Raw genomic sequence first — 18729 nt, 5'->3', positions numbered from 1 at the left:
GACAACATAGAAAATACTTTGTTTAAAAAAATGTCGATAATCTTCAAAAGACTATAACCCCTTAATATGCAAAGATAAAATATAGTAGTCAAACGCTGGACACATTTCCCATCATGCTACACGCAGGATTAGAATACCCGTCTTTTATATTATCCTAATCCCTGATACTTTTTAATATTTATTTATTTATTTAACGACAACCGGGTTTGACATTTTTTAGTTGATTATTTTCGATTGCCGTAAATTATATTTCATTTTGTAATAAGTTAAATTTACTATTAATTTGTCAATTAATACTTTTAGTTTAAAATGGATGTAGATTTAATAAACAAATCAAATAAATCAGTTATTGAAAAGTGGCAACCTACAAAAGAAACAATCAGAAAACGTTTTAGTTTTCTTTTTAATAATGAAAAATTTTCAGATGTTTATTTTATTGTGGGAAAAGAGAAACAACATCGAATTCCTGCACACAAATTGGTACTAGTAGCCGCTAGTGATGTCTTTGAAACAATGTTTTTTGGCAGTTTAGCAACAAAATCGAACGAAATAGAATTACCTGATGTTGAACCATTAGCATTTTTGGCTTTTTTGGAATTTATTTACTCTGATGATGCAAAAATTGATCAAAACATAGTAATGCCAATAATTTACATTGCAAAAAAATACAATGTACCAGCTTTAAATAAATATTGTGAGAATTATTTAAAAAAGAATATCGATAGTCATCATGCGGTTTTATTGTTAATGCAAGCCAGGTTCTTGGATGAACCAGAATTAGCAGACATGTGTTTGGAATATATTGATAGAAATGCAACAAGTGCATTTTTTGCAGTTGACGATTTTATTGATTTGGATTTGGATACTTTAATTGAGGTAAGTAGCTGAAAAATAAATGCATTGAAATTTTAAATCGGTTTATCCCTGGTGGAAATATTTCTCTGCTAATAGTCTAATTTAGTCTTGCAGTGTTCTGAAATTAAGACTGCATTATTACAAGTTTTTGGACTCTACTAGAAGACTTTTTCAGAATTAATCAGACATTTTATGAAAAATTAGCTGAAGTAGGAGTAAGACTTTATCAGAATTAATCAGAGTAAAATTTTTAAAAATTTCATTTTTTCGAAAAATTAATTATTGTAGGTTTTATAATATAGTTATATAGTTTTTCAGACTAACTCGTTCTTCTAGAATTGTTTTTCAGAACACTGCAAGACTAAATTAGACTGTTGGCAGAGAATCCAATCCTTTTTCGATATCAAGAACAACAGTGATTTTGTTGTTTCCAAGGACCACAAAGTTATCATATTCGCTGTAGATAACTTGCGTATAAAATGTCTACATGGAATGTAGACATGGAATTCACACTTTCCATTTTCTGTGCAGTCTATCTTAAGAACCAATCACAAGGTAAGGGGATGCCATTTGAAATTTCAAAGTTGAGGTGGTTGGGGGTGAAGGTAACCTAAAATTCTCTAGGTACCATTTTTGCTATTTAGGACTTCCGAGTAAAAACACTCATTGATGCGACTAAAGTTGTTTGTAATGTAAAGGCCATATTAAATCAGTTTTCGATCTTGGCTAACGACCGAGTCATTCTCAATAATAAAAAATATTTATCCATATTTCCGTTTCCGTTTTAAAAAAACACACTGTATGTGATAAACATCGATGAAAAATATCGGTGAAAAACTGATAACAGTTTTGAGGATGTATTTATTTTAATGATTTTTTCCCTCGTCATCTTTTAAGATGTCAATGAGAGTTTTGAAGAATATCCAGGCGGGCACCGACAACTCTTAGTTATCTTCATCTTCGTCTGGCATGTCACCTTTGAAACCGCCTTGGGACGCCAAATTTCTTAATCCATCCCAGGTTACATTTCCAATGAAAATGGTTTTCTGTAAAACTTTTTAAAACCGCCCCAAAAATGTTATTCGGATCACATAAAGTTATAGAATGTGACTACCATCTTAATAACGATACATCGTACAACACACCAACTAACAAGACAACACAACATAAAACAACAATACACAAACCCACATATACATATCACACACGGTAGTCATATACTATAACTATAATATATGTGTGCTTTCACGGCCTGTAGCTCGAAAACCACTCGTTAAAAAATTTAGTGCTATTGAGAGCTTTTGGTCAGAACCATCCGAAGAACATTTTGGGAGCGGTTTGGAAAAGAAAGGTCACAGAAAGCCATTTTCCTTTCTAATCGTGTGGGGTCGTTTAAGAACTTATGATATTTTTCTACAAAATTTTTCCCTTTTCTAGATATTAAAACGTGATACTTTACATATTGAAGAATCAAAGTTGTATGAAGCTGTTTTAGCATGGACAAAAGCTGAATGTGCTCGAAAACAATTACCCTTATCACCAGACAATCAACGTTTAATTTTGGGTTCAGCATTTAAATTAATACGTTTTCCATTGATGACATTAGAAGAATTTCATTCTGGTCCGGTACAAAGTGAATTATTGACTCATCATGAAATTGGAGAATTAATGTCATATTTTACAACGTATCCTAAACCTTCTATAGAATTTTCAGATGTACCTCGACATTGTGAAAATTTATATGGTAAAGAACTAGCTGTTAGTCGATTTAGACATGCAAATCAAGTGATTTGGGATTACGATAAAAGAACTACTGAAGGTGATTCAATTCGATTTATGGTTAATCGTCGTATATTTGTTGTGGGATTTGGTTTGTATGGTGCTGTAAGTTCACCCGCCCAAGATAATAAATTTGATGTAGATATACAAATATTACGTACGGAAACGAACGAAGTGTGTGGATCAAATGCTACTTCGTTTAGGCCCAATGGTTCGTGTCGAACGTATGATGTACGATTTAAGGAACCCATCGAAATTTTATCGAACACTAATTACACGGCTAGTGTTGTAATTAAGGCAAGTTAAATATATTTTGCACTTTGTTACCCTGATAGAAAAAATATTTTAAGAAGGAATGAGTCTTAATAAGTCTTAGAAACTTTGATCAAGTTTTAGGAACTCTGAATATCTTTGAATTTCTAAACGTTTTTAGTGTCTAATTCGGATTTATCCATGCTTATTAAGTCTGAGTTAGATAATCAAAAAACGAAAATTTTTAAAAGAAAAAAAATTAATGCATCTTTTAAATTTTTACACAGTTATTTATTAGAATGTAAACACTTCGTAAAACAAAGTCGACCTCTCAAGGCCGTACCTAACCCCCATTTTGGGGAGTTTTAATCAGTTTTATACAAATAACAAAAAAACTGTACATCAAATAAAAAAATTTCAATTAAAAGTTCTAGCCGGAATATTTGAACACATTTTCATTTCTTTTCTACTTGCTAGCTTCAAAATTGTTAGAGATAGGACAAAAGTTTAAAAGTAGAAGTTATTGCTTTAAAAAAAATTAACAACTTTTATTTGAATCATTCTTTCGTAAACATCATTGTTTACCCGTGAGGGCGCAACGAGGAAAAAACTTTGGTGTCCATTTTCTCCAAAACTATAAAAAAAAGTGTGTTGGTTTTTCTCAGATTAACTTCAACTAGTGCTTTTGTAAAACATTCTAGAAAAACAAAAAAAAAAAAAAATTCTAGAAAATTGCAAAAATTTTGAAATTTTCGAAATCTTTGAAAGTATTTTGGAGATGCTTTCGCGGGTAAAAAGGGATAGGATGATATTCAACCAGAAGTTTTTTATTTGTTTATAAAAAATCTCTTCTCTATCTCTATATATTATAAATGCGAAAGTAAGCATGTTTGTTTGTTACACTTTCACGCTTAAACTAGCGAATAAAGTTTTTTTGTAACTTGTAAAAAAGTGATTGAAACCCCCAACTATTCCGCAAGAAGGGGGTTTGGCTCCTGAGAGGTCGACTTTTTTTTACAAAGAGTTTACTGCCTGTGGAAAATTTCAAAGATGCATTAATTTTTTCTTACAGATGCATTAATGATATTCTATTTAATTTTATTAGACTGTAAAATAAATATATATTTGATTTTGTTTAAACAGCGTCCAAATACATATGCATGGTGTGGCCATAAAGGAGAAAGTGAAGTTACATTTGATTTTAATGGTGAATCCATCACTTTTCAGTTTGCATCCACTGGAACAGGCGTTACAGATGTGGACAAAGGACAAATTCCGGTATTTATGTTCTATACGTAAAATATAATTTATTAATCAATTATTCATATATTCAAAAATTGTATAATATTGAAGCCATTGTAATATTTTTTATATTAAATTTATAGTAAAATTAATAAAAATTTTTAATTTTGAAACTAACATCCACAACTCATTTTTGATATAATTAAATATAGGATCAGGTCCCTCTTTAACACTGGGTTCTAGCCCAGGATCCCGCGAACCACGGGGGCATTCTTTGCAGCCGTCGTTCCATTATACGAATTAAGTACATGATTCAATTACAGAATAATTGATTTGCAATGTGATTTTCGAAATTTCTAGCCTCAAACTTATGAAGTATTAGTATTATTTATCTTTTATTAGTTTTATTTTATTGAACTAGGTTCAATTGAACCAGAAGAAAAAGACAAAATTTCTAAATTTTGACCTATAGCATCGATTTTGATGAAAACTTTCATAGCATCGATTTTCATTTTTTTCAGTGCCCGAAACTGTAAAAGACAGGGAATTAAAAATTTGCAGGTAGCTTCAACTAGTGGTCTTGTGAAACAATTAAGCGAAAAAAATTCTAGAAAATACCTTCAAAAACTAAATAAATGGCGGCTCAGGCCGCCATAATTGTGTTGGTTTTTTAAACTTTTCTAATTTATAAAAAACTATTGCAAGCACAGACATTCAATACCTTCTATACAGGTATTTCAACAATTAACTCAGTCAATTGTTTGTTTTCACTTGTTTCATGTATTTTCTGATCTGCAAGTATCGTTGTAGACTTGGGGGGGGGGGGGGGTGTGCCGGTTTGAGTAATGTGTTATAAAAACGAAGAAAACGTCCGTTCGTTATGAGATTTTTCCGTCAAAATGTAAGTAAGCTTCACAGGAATTTTTTTAATTATTTTAAGAATTCATTTCTATGGAAACAAAAGCCAAAGCAATCTTATTTGATATATTTGAAATTTAAAATACCAGATGTCATTACTAAAATTAGTTAAAATGATTAATTTTTAAGAATAAATTCACGTGTCAATCATGTATTAAATAACAAAAAATTTTGGCCCTGTTTTTAAAAATAAAAATTTTTTTAAAATGTTCCAAAAAAAATAAAAAATGAATAAATTTATAAATAATAATCGAGATTTTCCTAAAATTCCAGTGCAAAACAACGAATCGACTACATCATGTCGTTCCAAAAAAACAAAATCATCGTGTTGTTATAGTAAAAAAACCCCTGATAGTCCCGGTGAAGATCTACCTAATTGTTCTGGTGACGAGGAAGAATTAACATGTGTCGGTAAACCAGGGGCATGTCCGCATCATTTGTATTTTGAGTCATGTGAAAATTGCGATCCTATAAAACCTAAACCAGTTCCAAGTGTATATTGTAACTTAGGGGAAGAGTTTACTTCTAATTATGGACCGTCAGAGATAGTGGTTGCGCAATGTTGCGTATCACAACCTCCACCATGCCCTCCCAAAAAAAAGAAAAGTTGTTCCAAATGTTGTAAAAAAAAGCCGTCATGTCCTCCACCTCCATCAAACCCACCTCCAGAAATGGATCCATGCTGCGTCCCTAAAAAGAAATCATCGTGCTCCAAATGTTGCAGAAAAAAATCGTCTCAAAGTTGTTATAAACCAAAAAAAAAATCTTCTAAGTGTTGTAAAAAAAAAACAAAAAGTCCCAGCCAAAAATCTTCGAAATCCTCATGCTGTTCCGGTGGCTCAAAATGCTGTAAAAAAAAAGATCCTCCTCCAGTATGTCCTCCGAGAAAAAAATGCTGTGGCAAGTCAAAATGTGGTTGTGAAAAAAAATCATCTAAATCATCCTGTTGTTGTGAAGAAAAAAAATCAAAATCGAAATGTTGTAAAAAGAAAAACAAATGCCGTTGTAAGCCTGCTTGCCAAGAATCCAAATCGAATTTAGTTCCGCAAGAATGTTGTTGTGAGAAAAAAAATAAATCTAAATGCTGTAAAAAGAAAAGCAAATGCCGTTGTAAACCTGCTTGCCAACAATCTAAATCGAATTCAGTAAATTCTATCAACACTACATCGTCGGTATTTACGTGTTGTGAATCACCACCAGAGTCTTTTGAAGCTGCTCCTCCTCCAGAGCCTAGTAAACCTACAATTAAACCAAAAGAAACTAGTCCTCTTATCCCAGTTAAATCGAATTCTATTCCATGTACTTGCAAAGGAAAGACACAACAAAAGTCTAAAAAGCCTCCTTGCTTGAAAGATAACAGTTCTCAATACGAAGAACAAACAGACGCTAGCGATTCAAAGAATAAATCAACCATAAAATCCTGTCGGACGTCTACAGCATGTGATTGCAAATCTGAGTGGGAAGAAAAAATGACAAATGCTAGTAATAGTAGCAAAACGCCAAGCAGTAGTTACAACACTGTTTTCCCTGCACCCACTAATGTAAATGATAACAGTCAAATAGATGATGAAAATTGGCCCAAACCTCCTGGATCACATCCATGTTATGTCAATGCCTGTCCAAGTTGTACATGGGAATCGTACGCAGATGATTTATGTAAATATTTTAATGACAACAAATTTTCAAAGAAACAAGCGAAAGAATTCATAACAACAAAAATCAGTAAAGAAAGTCTAAGAGATTATTTATATAATGAAATATCGTGTTAAAAAATACTGAACATTTTAAATTTTACTGTAATTAAATTGAATCTAATTATATTTAAATCAAAAGTCATTTTATTTTTGGGGGAAACTATTGATTTCCGCTGATATAACATTAAATGGAAAAGTTGAATTGATAATTCAACAAGTGAAAACAAACAATTTACTGAGTTAATTGTTTAAATACCATTTATAGACAGTGTTAAGATGACGCAATCGTTTGTTTTTTGACGTCGCGTAAGTAAAGAAAGATGTCCACTCTTAGATAGCCACACATTCATATATAGCTGATATTCCCATATAATACATACTATGTATAAAATTTGCTCCCTCGCGGGTAAACAATGATGTTTACAAAAAAAAGTTTCAAACAAAAAGTTGTTTATTTTTTTATAAGGAACATTTTTTACATATAACTTTTGTTATATCTCAAACGGTTTACAAGATGGGTCTTGCGGACCCAAGACCCAATTGACCTATGTTGCTCATTTGAGAACTGGACCTCACTTTTTATGCCCTAAGCACGCTATAAAAATTTCAGTTTGATCTCTTTTCGTTTTTGAGTTATCGACTGGCAGGAAACCAGAAATGAACTAATTAGATGATTTTATGAAAACCTATACCAAAATTTTGTTCGTAGTATCAATATTTTTAAACGTTACAAACTTGGGACTAAACTTAATATACCTTGATATATTTCATATATACATGGTATAAAAATACGTATTTTGAGCCAGGACTTGAACCTGTATAAGCATTAGATGTTTTGACATTGACAATTTTTTTTTCCCAGAAACGGCGGGATAGGGGTATAATATAATAGAATGATATATATATAATAGTATGAAAAGGAAGTTTTTTTTTTTATGTACGTAAATGAGCAACAAAGGTCAGTTGGGTCTTGAGTTCGTAGGACCCAATTTGTAAATCGTTAGAGATATAACAAAAGTTGGAATAAAAAAATGTTCCATATGAAAAAATAAACAACTTTTGTTTGAAACATTTATTCGTAAACATCAGTGTTTACTCGCGAGTGCGCAAATTAGGTGCAAATTTTATAGGAATATCAGTTATGTGCGTGTGGCTATCTAAGAGTGACTATCTTTCTTTACTTACGTGACGTAAAAAACAAACGATTGCGGCATCAACACTGTCTACACATGGTATTTCAACAATTAACTGAGTTTTTTTTGTTTTCACTTGCTTTTAGCAGTTGTAGCTTTTTTTATAAAACGTCCAATTTTTAAGTTTTTTGACATAAAATAACTCGTAATATGTTGACTTTTTAATTACACTTAAGTAACACAAGGGGTTGTTCCAACCCCCTAGGAAAATGCATTTCATAACTTTTATATCTTAAGTCTTATCTACTTACCGTCAAATTTTCAAGACAATCAGAGCTATAGGACAGAATTTAATGGTCTAATCCTCGTTTACTGGAGTGTTTGGTGTATTTTCTTCGAATAGGAACAGGATAATTACTTACGAGTATGGATAAAAAATCAAAGGTACAAAAATTGTGGTCACATTGCGAATATTTTTATTACAATAACAAGATCGTAAACATAACAAATAAATAAAATTTTAATTTAGCTAATTAAACGTATCCAGCAAAAAATTGGTACATTTTTTTTTTGTCTAAACAAAACAAGAATCGGTGCGATCATTTAATCATCGTCGTCATCATCGTCAGATGGCACAAACAAATCATTCTCTTCTAAGAAATTAGCAATATTTTTACTAATTGCTGCCCCAATCAATAAACCAGGTACAACAGCACATACTAAACCAATTAATCCAAATGGTGTCCGTTGCGGTTCCGCTAATATCGCTCCACTTTTAGTTTGAGTTGCTGACCGTGTTTGAACGATAATTGTTGGATTTCGAAACGGTGTAAATAATGTTGTAAAACTTCGAATAAATGCCATTTTTTCTGCGTTTTAAGATATTTTTGACAGTTAAGAAATTTCTAAATTGGTCCGATTTCTAGATTTATTGTAACATAATTATTTAATTCATTTTATTTAAATCATTTGATTGAGACCTTAAAAATTATTCATTTTTCAATTAATTTCAAGTAAAATTGATTAACCTAAATTTCAAGTTTTTCTGTACTAACCTTAAAATATTGTACAATACAAGTAAAAATAAACATCGAATAATAAATTTTTATGCGATTGCGTAATATTCGATGATTCAATCTTTTCCGAATGTAATTAACCGTTGCCGATTAATTTTCGTTTATTTGAAAATTTTTTGTAAATTATTTCATAATTCCTTTTTTTGTTTTCAAATGCTTTTTTGCGTTGTGAACATCATATTATTTGTTTAAACAAATTTTGACTATATTCTAGAGCCGTCATATAAATATAAAACTCGTGAGCAACAAGCTCCATTTTCCATCACTGAAGTCATATTATCCCCTCATTTAACGTTTCTAATTGTTAACGCTTTGTACTGAATAATAATAAATAAAAATCGCGAATATAAATTTAAAAAAATTGAAGATAAAGGAATGCTTATATCCGCCAACTTCTCAATAGCTCAGCGCAAGGTACCTGAAGCTTTCGTTCCCACTCCTTTTGGACTTTATTTATATTACAGAAAAAAGGTTCTCGCTATTGAAAAGTTTGGATATACGCTTTCCTTTATCTTCAATTTTTTTAAATTTGTGATTTGGAAAGCTTTTACTTGAAAACAATAGGGGTATGGGTTAAAATATTAAGGTACAGTGCGCTTTGTACACAAGAACATGCGATGCGTGTTTAGCCCTTAAGCTTGACACATTTTTATACCATGCATATATGTAATATGTAAGGTATACTAAATTTATTATACCATGCATATATGTGATATGCAAGGTATACTAAGTTTAGTCCCAAGTTTGTAACGCTTAGAAATATTGATGCTACGAATAAAATTTTGGTAAAGGTGTTCATAAAATCACCTAATTAGTCTATTTTCGGTTGTCCGTCTGTTCCTCCCTCCGCCTATCAACTCGATAACTCAAAAACGAAAAAAGATATCTAGCTGAAATTTTTACAGCGTACTCAGGAAGTAAAAAGTGAGGTCGAGTTCGTAAATAAAAGAAGCTTTTGAAATTTTAGCATCTCGTTTAAAAAAAAATTTGCTTACTTCGGAAACCAACATTACATTTTATCTAGTTGCCCGAGAAAAAAATCTGTTATCCGAGAAAAGAATCTGTTGAAGTGTATCACGAGCATAAAAATTCACTTCCTGCACTCGCATTTAGACCGATTTCACAAAGTGAGGACATAAATGAGGAACAGTTGAATGGAATGGCGTTATCAGGGGCGATGGGAATTTCATATGATGGCAGGCTACTGCTGGAGTTTTCAACGAGATCTACTTAAAGTCGTTCTTTCAAGGAAATCTTACAAAAGATCATTTAATATCAGAGACTATATCAGTAAACTTTACCGATATATTCTCTGTTTAATATAGTGTTGTTCAATAGAAAATTTGTTAACATAATATATTAATTTTCTGTAATTTTTTGGTCAAAATTAGAAGACTGTATATTTCAAAAAGTAAAGCTGTTAGAAATCTCCCAGTATTTTTGTTATAGTCAGGACCATAGAAATACACAATAACAGAAAAATAAACAAGAGAAAACAAACAATTGATTGAGTTAATTGTCGAAATACCATGTATGGACAGTGTTGATTACTCTGTCTGATACTATAACTGATATAACCATAACATACTATACAATTTTGTGCTCTCACGGGTAAACAGTGATGTTTACGAAAAAATGTTGTTTAATATTTTATAAGGAACATTTTCTACATTTAAATTTTTGTTCTATCTCTAACGGTTTACAAGAAAGGCCCTACGCAGCAAAGACCCAAATGACCTTATGACTCCTTAGAAAAATTCGAAAAAATCGTAAAAAATTATTTGTTTCGGAATTTGATGAAACTCAGTTTATAAGGTAATTTTGACCCAAGAAATTCAAAAATCGAGTTTATTTGGCGATTGGTCGAGTAATTTTCGAAAAAAACGATATTTCGGATCGATTTCCGGTATTATCTCTAGAATTATTCGCCCAATCGTTAAATGAAATCGATTTTTGTATTTTTTGGGTCAACATTACCTTATATACAGAGTTTTATCGAAATCGGAGAAGATAAATTTGTATCGATTTTTTGCAATTTTTTCAAGGGGTACCCCTTAGAAAAATTCGAAAAAATCGTAAAAAATTATTCGTTTCGGAATTTGATGAAACTCAGTTTATAAGGTAATTTTGACCCAAGAAATTCAAAAATCGAGTTTATTTGGCGATTGGCCGAGTAATTTTCGAAAAAAACGATATTTCGGATCGATTTCCGGTATTATCTCTAGAATTATTCGCCCAATCGTTAAATGAAATCGATTTTTGTATTTTTTGGGTCAACATTACCTTATATACAGAGTTTTATCGAAATCGGAGAAGATAAATTTGTATCGATTTCTTTCAATTTTTTCAAGGGGTACCCCTTAGAAAAATTCGAAAAAATCGTAAAAAATTATTTGTTTCGGAATTTGATGAAACTCAGTTTATAAGGTAATTTTGACCCAAGAAATTCAAAAATCGAGTTTATTTGGCGATTGGCCGAGTAATTTTCGAAAAAAATGATATTTCGGATCGATTTCCGGTATTATCTCGAGAATTATTTGCTCAATCGTTAAATGAAACCGATTTTTGTATTTTTTGGGTCAAAATTACCTTATATACAGAGTTTTATCGAAATTGGAGACGATAAATTTGTATCGATTTTTTGCAATTTTTTCAAGGGGTACCCCTTAGAAAAATTCGAAAAAATCGTAAAAAATTATTTGTTTCGGAATTTGATGAAACTCAGTTTATAAGGTAATTTTGACCCAAGAAATTCAAAAATCGAGTTTATTTGGCGATTGGCCGAGTAATTTTCGAAAAAAATGATATTTCGGATCGATTTCCGGTATTATCTCGAGAATTATTTGCTCAATCGTTAAATGAAACCGATTTTTGTATTTTTTGGGTCAAAATTACCTTATATACAGAGTTTTATCGAAATTGGAGACGATAAATTTGTATCGATTTTTTGCAATTTTTTCAAGGGGTACCCCTTAGAAAAATTCGAAAAAATCGTAAAAAATTATTTGGCCGAGTAATTTTCGAAAAAAAAAGAAATTTTGGATCGAATTCCAATCGATTTACCTATACCAAAGTTTTTTTCGTAGTATCAATATTTTTAAGCGTTACAAACTTGGGACTAAACTTAATATACTATGTATATTTCATATATACATGGTATAATAAAGGAAATAAGACTTGTGTTGACCAGTGTAATAGGTAATATAAAAGTATGAAAAATTTAAATTTCGTCTACAAGAAACGTTTAATTTATTACTTAGTTATTTAGAAAAAAAACACATATATACAGACAGAGATTTATTAAAAATTATCTTTATCTCATTGATAAATACTTTCAAAAGTTTTTAGTCAAATTTTTTTCCAAAATAAAGCTGATGAATTAAAAATCATTTAGTATGAATAAATATTATAAATTTAATGTCCTCATTATACTTAATTAACATTCTTTATTTAAAATAAACATTTTTAATTTTATAAAGTGATATTTAATTTTGTAAAAATTTGTAGATAAAAAAGTTTTTATTAGATAGTTTTATTAGTTATTTAATCTTTGGGTAGTTTGTTTAATAATAGTGCAAATAGATCTATCTATATCTTTACCCCACTGGTGCTGAGTGTCTTGACTTGAAGTACCTACGTAATAAAACCAGACTTTGGTAAGTAAAGTGTTTATTTTTATAAAATAATAATTATTTTAACAAAAGAAAAAAAGAGGTTATAAACATTTTATAATTCAAAAATTTTCCAATTCAAAACATGTTGATTACAGAAATATTTCTCAATGTAATTAATATTAAGAAGACATGATTTTATGGTCTAGATGAAATTCAACTAGGTTCAATATTCTTTTTTTTTTTATTTTGAGATAAGTAAATTTATTATTTATTAGTTAAGTCAGAATTATACTAATGCTGAATGCATACATAATTCATTCACCGTTGTTGTTTATGAAACAATTATTATTGACTGCGTTTAGATGAACTGAGCGCTCAGAATTTCTTTAGGGTTAATGGCACCCCATGTATTTTAAGGTAGTTGTCTTGCTATGGACATAATAGTGTAAAAAAATTATAAATTTATTTGTACTTACTTTGTGAAGGTGTCGTCTCACAAGACAACGCTCTTAAAGAAAAAATGGATTATCAATATACGGAGTGCCTCTGCTAACTGAACGCTCATTAGCGCTTATTACGGCTGGATGCAGCCATTGTATCACCAGGATTGCGTTTAGTTGAAAGCATCCCTCGTATATTTAGTATCTCAAATATCAACCTTATTGAGACTCGAGGTCGAGAATAAAGTATATCAACTTAATTGGGACTCAAGTACAGAAGCCGTGACCTCTAACTTGCGAGTTAAAAAAAAATTTTATATATATGAAATATATATCAAGGTATACCAATTTTAGTCCCAAGTTTGTAACGCTTAGAAATATTAATGATGCGAACGAAATTTTGGTATAGGTGTTGATAAAATCAACTAATTAGTCCATTTACACGATAATTCAAAAACGAAAAGAGAAATCGAGCTGAAACTTTCATAGCTAGTTTACTCAGGACGTAAAAAGTGACTTTAAGCTCGTAAATGAGCAACATGGGTCAATTTGGTTTTGGGTTCGTAAGACCCATTTTGGAAACCGTTAGAGATAGAAAACAACAACAAAAATAAACAACTTTTGTTTGAAACTTTTTTTTGTAAACATTATTTTCTCGCAAGGTCGCAAATTAGGGGAAAACTTTGATGTCCATTTTCTGCAAAAAAAAAAAAAATTGGAAATACGGAAATAAATATATAACGGGAATAAATATTTCGAATACTATAACAAACGATCAATACCGTCAATTCAGTGTATTTCATCAATTAACTCAGTCAATTGTTTAATTTTACTCGTTATAATTTTTCTATAATCGCAACTTACAGTACATATGTGTATACAAAGTTGCCTATTTTAAAAAAGATATATGAAATATTTTCAACAATATTTAAGAATCATTTATAAGTTAAAAATCTTTTTAAATAAATACAAAGGATTAAGGGTATCATTTAGGTACGGAACAAAATTATATGACCTTGATTAAAGTTATTAAGTGATACTTAATAGTACAAGCGTTGGGAAGTTTGTAATATAAAAATTTCGATATGTTTCTTTTTCTAAAACCCAACGAATTCAACAAAAATTCGACACATTATGCAAAATTTCTGACGCTTGTTCCACTTTTTCCATATATCACAAGTGAAATTTACAAAATTTAAAAACCTCTGACAAATTTTTCGGAAGTGGAACCCTAAACTTGCACTTGAAACATATCTAAGAATACTCTCCATTAAATTACCTTTTTTCTTAAAACCTTTTCCAAACTGAACCGATTTTGAAGATCAGCGTCATTTTTTTTAGTTTTTTCGGGTGCGGAACCTTAAAATCGCACTCTCCATTAGATAACCTTTCAAACACAACAAATAAAATCAAAATCGGTTGATCCGTTTAGGCGCTACGGTGCCACAGACAGACAGACAGACAGGTTGACACACACACATATCGGTCAAACTTATAACACCCCTTTTTTTAGTTCGGGGGTTTAAATGCTTTATTTGGTGAACTTTATAACGCCCTACGTAAAAAAAGAACACTTTATAAGAGACTTTCTCGTAAAGTCCCGATTTTAGCGATTGATATTTATACTTCAGCGCCTGTACTATAAATTAATACATGTAATACATATATTAATTACTGTAAGCAAATTAACTCTTCAATATTTTTACCTACAGAACCTTAAAAATTATAACTGTAATTACATTCCTGCACATGTAATTAATATAAGTAAATTTTTGAACTAATTCAAGCTACTTATATCCGTTTGCAATTTTTTTTTTTTTAACTATAATTCACATGAACTCTATAAGACCTTTTTCTCTTCTCTCAAAAAAAGCGAACTCATTTTTGAGTTGTGTAATATGTAGCAATTTTTTCCAATGTTCTAAAAACACTTAACACATTTTAAAATCCTCCAAAACGAAATGTAAGTAGTTTTTTCTCTGTTTAAAAATATATTTTATATATATGATTGAACGTTTTCACCAAAACAGTTAAACAGCTTAAACTTTCTCATAAATCAGTTTAGTATTTGTTATTAGCAAAGTGAGTACGCATTATTTTTTATAAAATTTCATTTTTTTTTTTTTAAACTCAAAATGAATAACAATAATCAAGAAAAAACTACAATATTATTAACAAAAGTTTGTGAATTATTGAAAAAAACAAACATCTTAGAAGTACCAACAACTGAACCTATTATACAATTTTTACAACCAAATGAATTACAAAAAACTATTAACATCACACTTAACGATCAATGTTTGAATGATGAACAATTTGAGAAAATATTGAGTGACGTCTTAAAATATAGTGTTAAGACTGCACATCCATATTTTTTTAATCAACTCTATGGTGGTACGGATTGTTATGGATTGGCTGGGGCATGGATTACGGAAGCTTTGAACACCAGCCAATATACGTATGAGGTGGCGCCAGTGTTTACTTTAATTGAACAAACTGTCATTACGAAAATATTGGAGTTGGTTCATTTTGAAAATGGTGATGGAATTTTTGCTCCGGGTGGAAGTATTTCGAATATGTATTCCATAGTTTTAGCACGTTTTAGAGCTTTGCCTAATGTTAAAACTCAAGGTAATTTTCTGGAATAATCATTTTTTCTTCAAGACAATTCCGTAAAAGTTCTTAATTTTTTTATGTAATTAGAGGATTCAAAGTCTTTCCTATTCTTAAAATTTTCCTGAAACAAAATGGTGAGGGGAGGTTTATTGCAATTGTTATAGCCTGTATATATGCAATATACATTAAGGTATACCAAGTTTAGTCCCAAGTTTGTAGCGCTTAAAAATGTTGATGCACCGAAGAAATTTTGAGTATAGGTAGTGTTCATAAAATCACCTAATTAGCCCATTTCCGTTTGTCTATCATCGCGGTAACTCAAAACGAAAAGAGATATCAAGCTGAAATTTTTATAGCGTACTCAGGGCATAAAAAGTGAGTTTGAGTTCGTAAACGAGCAACATAGGTCATTTGGGTCTTGAGATCGTAAGACACATCTTGTAAACCGTTAGAGATTGAACAAAAGTTTAAATAAAAAAATGTTCCTTATAAAAAAATAAACAACTTTTGTTTGAAACATTTTTTTTATATACATGACTGTTTGTCCATGCGGGAACAAATTAGGACAAAAGTTTGGTGTTCTTTTTCTCCTTTAAAAGATAGGGAGTTGAAAATTTGCAGGTAGCTTAAACTAGTGGTCTTGCGAAACATTTTCGAAAACTAAAAACAAAATTCTAGAAAATATTTTCGCAAATAAATGGCGCCATAATTGTGTTGGTTTTTTAAACTTGTCTAATTTATAAAAACTAATGCAAGCATTGACATTCGACACTTTCTATCAGAGTATTTTAACAATTAACTCAGACAATTGTTAGTTTTTATTTTTATTGCAATTTTTAAATTTTGAATTTTGATATAAAAGTTTGGAACAAACTTAAGTTAATTTCAAATAAGGATTTTTTTTACAAAAAATTTAAATCGGACACTTTAATAGACTTTTTTTTCCGAATTAGAACTCTTTGAGATTTCCTTCATTAAATTAATTTTACAATAAAATAACAGAATTAATTTACCATTTTATGGATTTTTTTAAAATATGATGGTTGTTCCAAACTTTTAACCAAAGCAAACTTCTAGTTTTGAAAAAAATTACAAATAACTAATTATTTTGTCACTTCAATCGACTGCTATTATTTTGTTTCTGGAAAAATTTAAAAGTAAGAAAAACTCACTTCCGTCTTTTTTATTTAATCTACAAATTTTCCCCAGCCTTGATGTTTACAATTTCTTTTGCTAAAAACGTTTCTTTTGATCACAAATTTCCTATATTAAGGTATGAAGGGGGTGCAATTGGTTGCGTTTACATCTCAAGATGCACATTATTCAATAGAGAAAGGTGTCCATTGGCTTGGAATTGGAACGGATAATTTAGTAAAAGTTAAAACAAACGATTATGGTCAAATGATCCCCGAAGAATTAGAAAAAGCAATTATCCAATCAATCCAAAATGGAAATAAACCATTTTACGTGAATGCAACCGCTGGAACTACAGTTTTGGGTAGTTTTGATCCATTTACAGAAATTGCAAGAATTTGTACGAAATATCAATTATGGTTACATATTGACGCTTGTTGGGGTGGAAGTTTATTACTTTCGCGAAAATATCAAAAACAATTAAAAGGAATTGAGCTTGCGGACAGTGTATCATGGAATCCACATAAGATGTTAGGTGCTCCATTACAATGTTCCGTATTTTTGGTGAAGGAAAAAGGAATTTTACATCAATGTAATTGTGTTGGTGCCAAATACTTATTCCAACAGGATAAATTCTACGATGTATCGTACGATACGGGTGATAAGAGTATTCAATGTGGGCGTAAGGTTGACGCATTTAAATTATGGTGTATGTGGAAAGCACGCGGCAATTTAGGTTTTGAATCATTGGTTGATGTTGCAATGGATTGTGCGGATTATATTAAAAGGAAAATTCAACAAATTGATGGTTTTCGTTTAGTACAAAATGATTTTGAATGTACAAATATATGTTTTTGGTATATTCCAAAAATACTACGCCATCAAAAAGAAACAAAAGAATGGTGGGATATTATACATACGGTTGCACCGAAAATTAAAGAACAAATGACCCGAAATGGTTCGTTAATGGTTGGTTACACGCCACTGTCACATAAGAATAAGAAAAATTTCTTCAGAGTTGTGGTGACCTGTCAACCTTCACCCTGTTATGACGACATGGACCATATTATTAATGAAATACAATCTTTAGGTGAAAGGTTATCGTTATCGTTATAATTTTTTTTTTATTAAAATATTAAGAGAGACCTACAAAAATTTTTGTATTATAATTAAATATGTTTTATATTAGATAATAAAAATAATCGTTTACTTCCTATCAAACAAAGACAAATTTATCTCATTATACAGTTTACAAAATTTTTCCTTCACAATCGCACTCACGTCATAAATATTAGTTTTATGATAATGCACTTTTTTTTAAATGAATTTAACCTAATTAATTTTAACCTTGAGTTTAGTTTTTTTATTATTATCAGTTGCCACCAGCAAAGGAATTAAAAAGCGTTAGTCAATCAACGATCGTACTACCGCCTCAAAACGTTGTAAAACTCCTTTTTATCCAAACCGAGTTAATGAATTACGTAATTTAACGTGCTCTATAGTTTGCCCATAAAATCAGGCCCTTGCATAAAATCAGGCCCATGCAATCGTTTCTTCACTTTAAAATAGCCACACTCCTATAACTTCCCATATTAATACACACAAATTAGCACCTTATTAGCGCCCTCGTGGGTAAACCGTATGTTTACAAAAAAATGTTTCAAACAAAAGTTGTTTATTTTTTTATAAGGAACATTTTTTACATTTAAACTTTTGTTCTATCTCTAACGGTTTACAAGATGGATCGTACGGACCCAATTGACCTATATTGCTCATTTACGAACTCGACCTCACTTTTTACGTCCCAAGTTCGCTATAAAAATTTCAGCTTGATATCTCTTCTTTTTTGAGTTATCGTGTTGACAGACAGAGGGACAGACGGATAGACAAAGCGTTACTAACTTGGGACTAAACTTAATATACTATGTATATTTCATATATACATGGTATAATATGTATATTTCATATATATATGG

The 18729-nt window shown here is 30.4% G+C and overlaps 3 protein-coding genes across 3 annotated transcripts; 2 read left to right on the top strand and 1 right to left on the bottom strand.

Annotated features, from left to right (window-relative positions):
* The first annotated feature begins 244 nt into the window (after nucleotides 1-244).
* On the top strand, nucleotides 245-4233 carry LOC123295587 (BTB/POZ domain-containing protein 2-like). The gene is made up of 3 exons (XM_044876994.1): nucleotides 245-876; nucleotides 2293-2931; nucleotides 4030-4233. The coding sequence occupies exons 1-3, from the start codon at nucleotides 310-312 to the stop codon at nucleotides 4183-4185; spliced, it is 1362 nt and encodes a 453-aa protein (XP_044732929.1). The 5' UTR covers nucleotides 245-309; the 3' UTR covers nucleotides 4186-4233.
* Nucleotides 4234-8332: 4099 nt separating this feature from the next.
* LOC123295664 (essential MCU regulator, mitochondrial) lies at nucleotides 8333-9074 on the bottom strand. The gene is made up of 2 exons (XM_044877085.1): nucleotides 8929-9074; nucleotides 8333-8853 (listed from the first exon to the last, which is right to left on the bottom strand). The coding sequence occupies exon 2, from the start codon at nucleotides 8735-8737 to the stop codon at nucleotides 8477-8479; it is 261 nt and encodes an 86-aa protein (XP_044733020.1). The 5' UTR covers nucleotides 8738-8853; nucleotides 8929-9074; the 3' UTR covers nucleotides 8333-8476.
* Nucleotides 9075-13542: 4468 nt separating this feature from the next.
* LOC123296225 (glutamate decarboxylase 1) lies at nucleotides 13543-17996 on the top strand. Its single transcript, XM_044877687.1, has 3 exons — nucleotides 13543-13562; nucleotides 15153-15634; nucleotides 16893-17996. Exons 1-3 carry the CDS (start codon nucleotides 13543-13545, stop codon nucleotides 17867-17869), a joined length of 1479 nt encoding a protein of 492 aa, XP_044733622.1. The 3' UTR covers nucleotides 17870-17996.
* Nucleotides 17997-18729: the final 733 nt, after the last annotated feature.

The sequence above is a fragment of the Chrysoperla carnea genome, chromosome 3 (genome assembly GCF_905475395.1).
Source record: "Chrysoperla carnea chromosome 3, inChrCarn1.1, whole genome shotgun sequence".
NCBI lineage: Eukaryota > Metazoa > Arthropoda > Insecta > Neuroptera > Chrysopidae > Chrysoperla > Chrysoperla carnea.
Note: the sequence above shows the minus strand (reverse complement) of the source record. Positions and strands in the feature narration are given on the sequence as shown.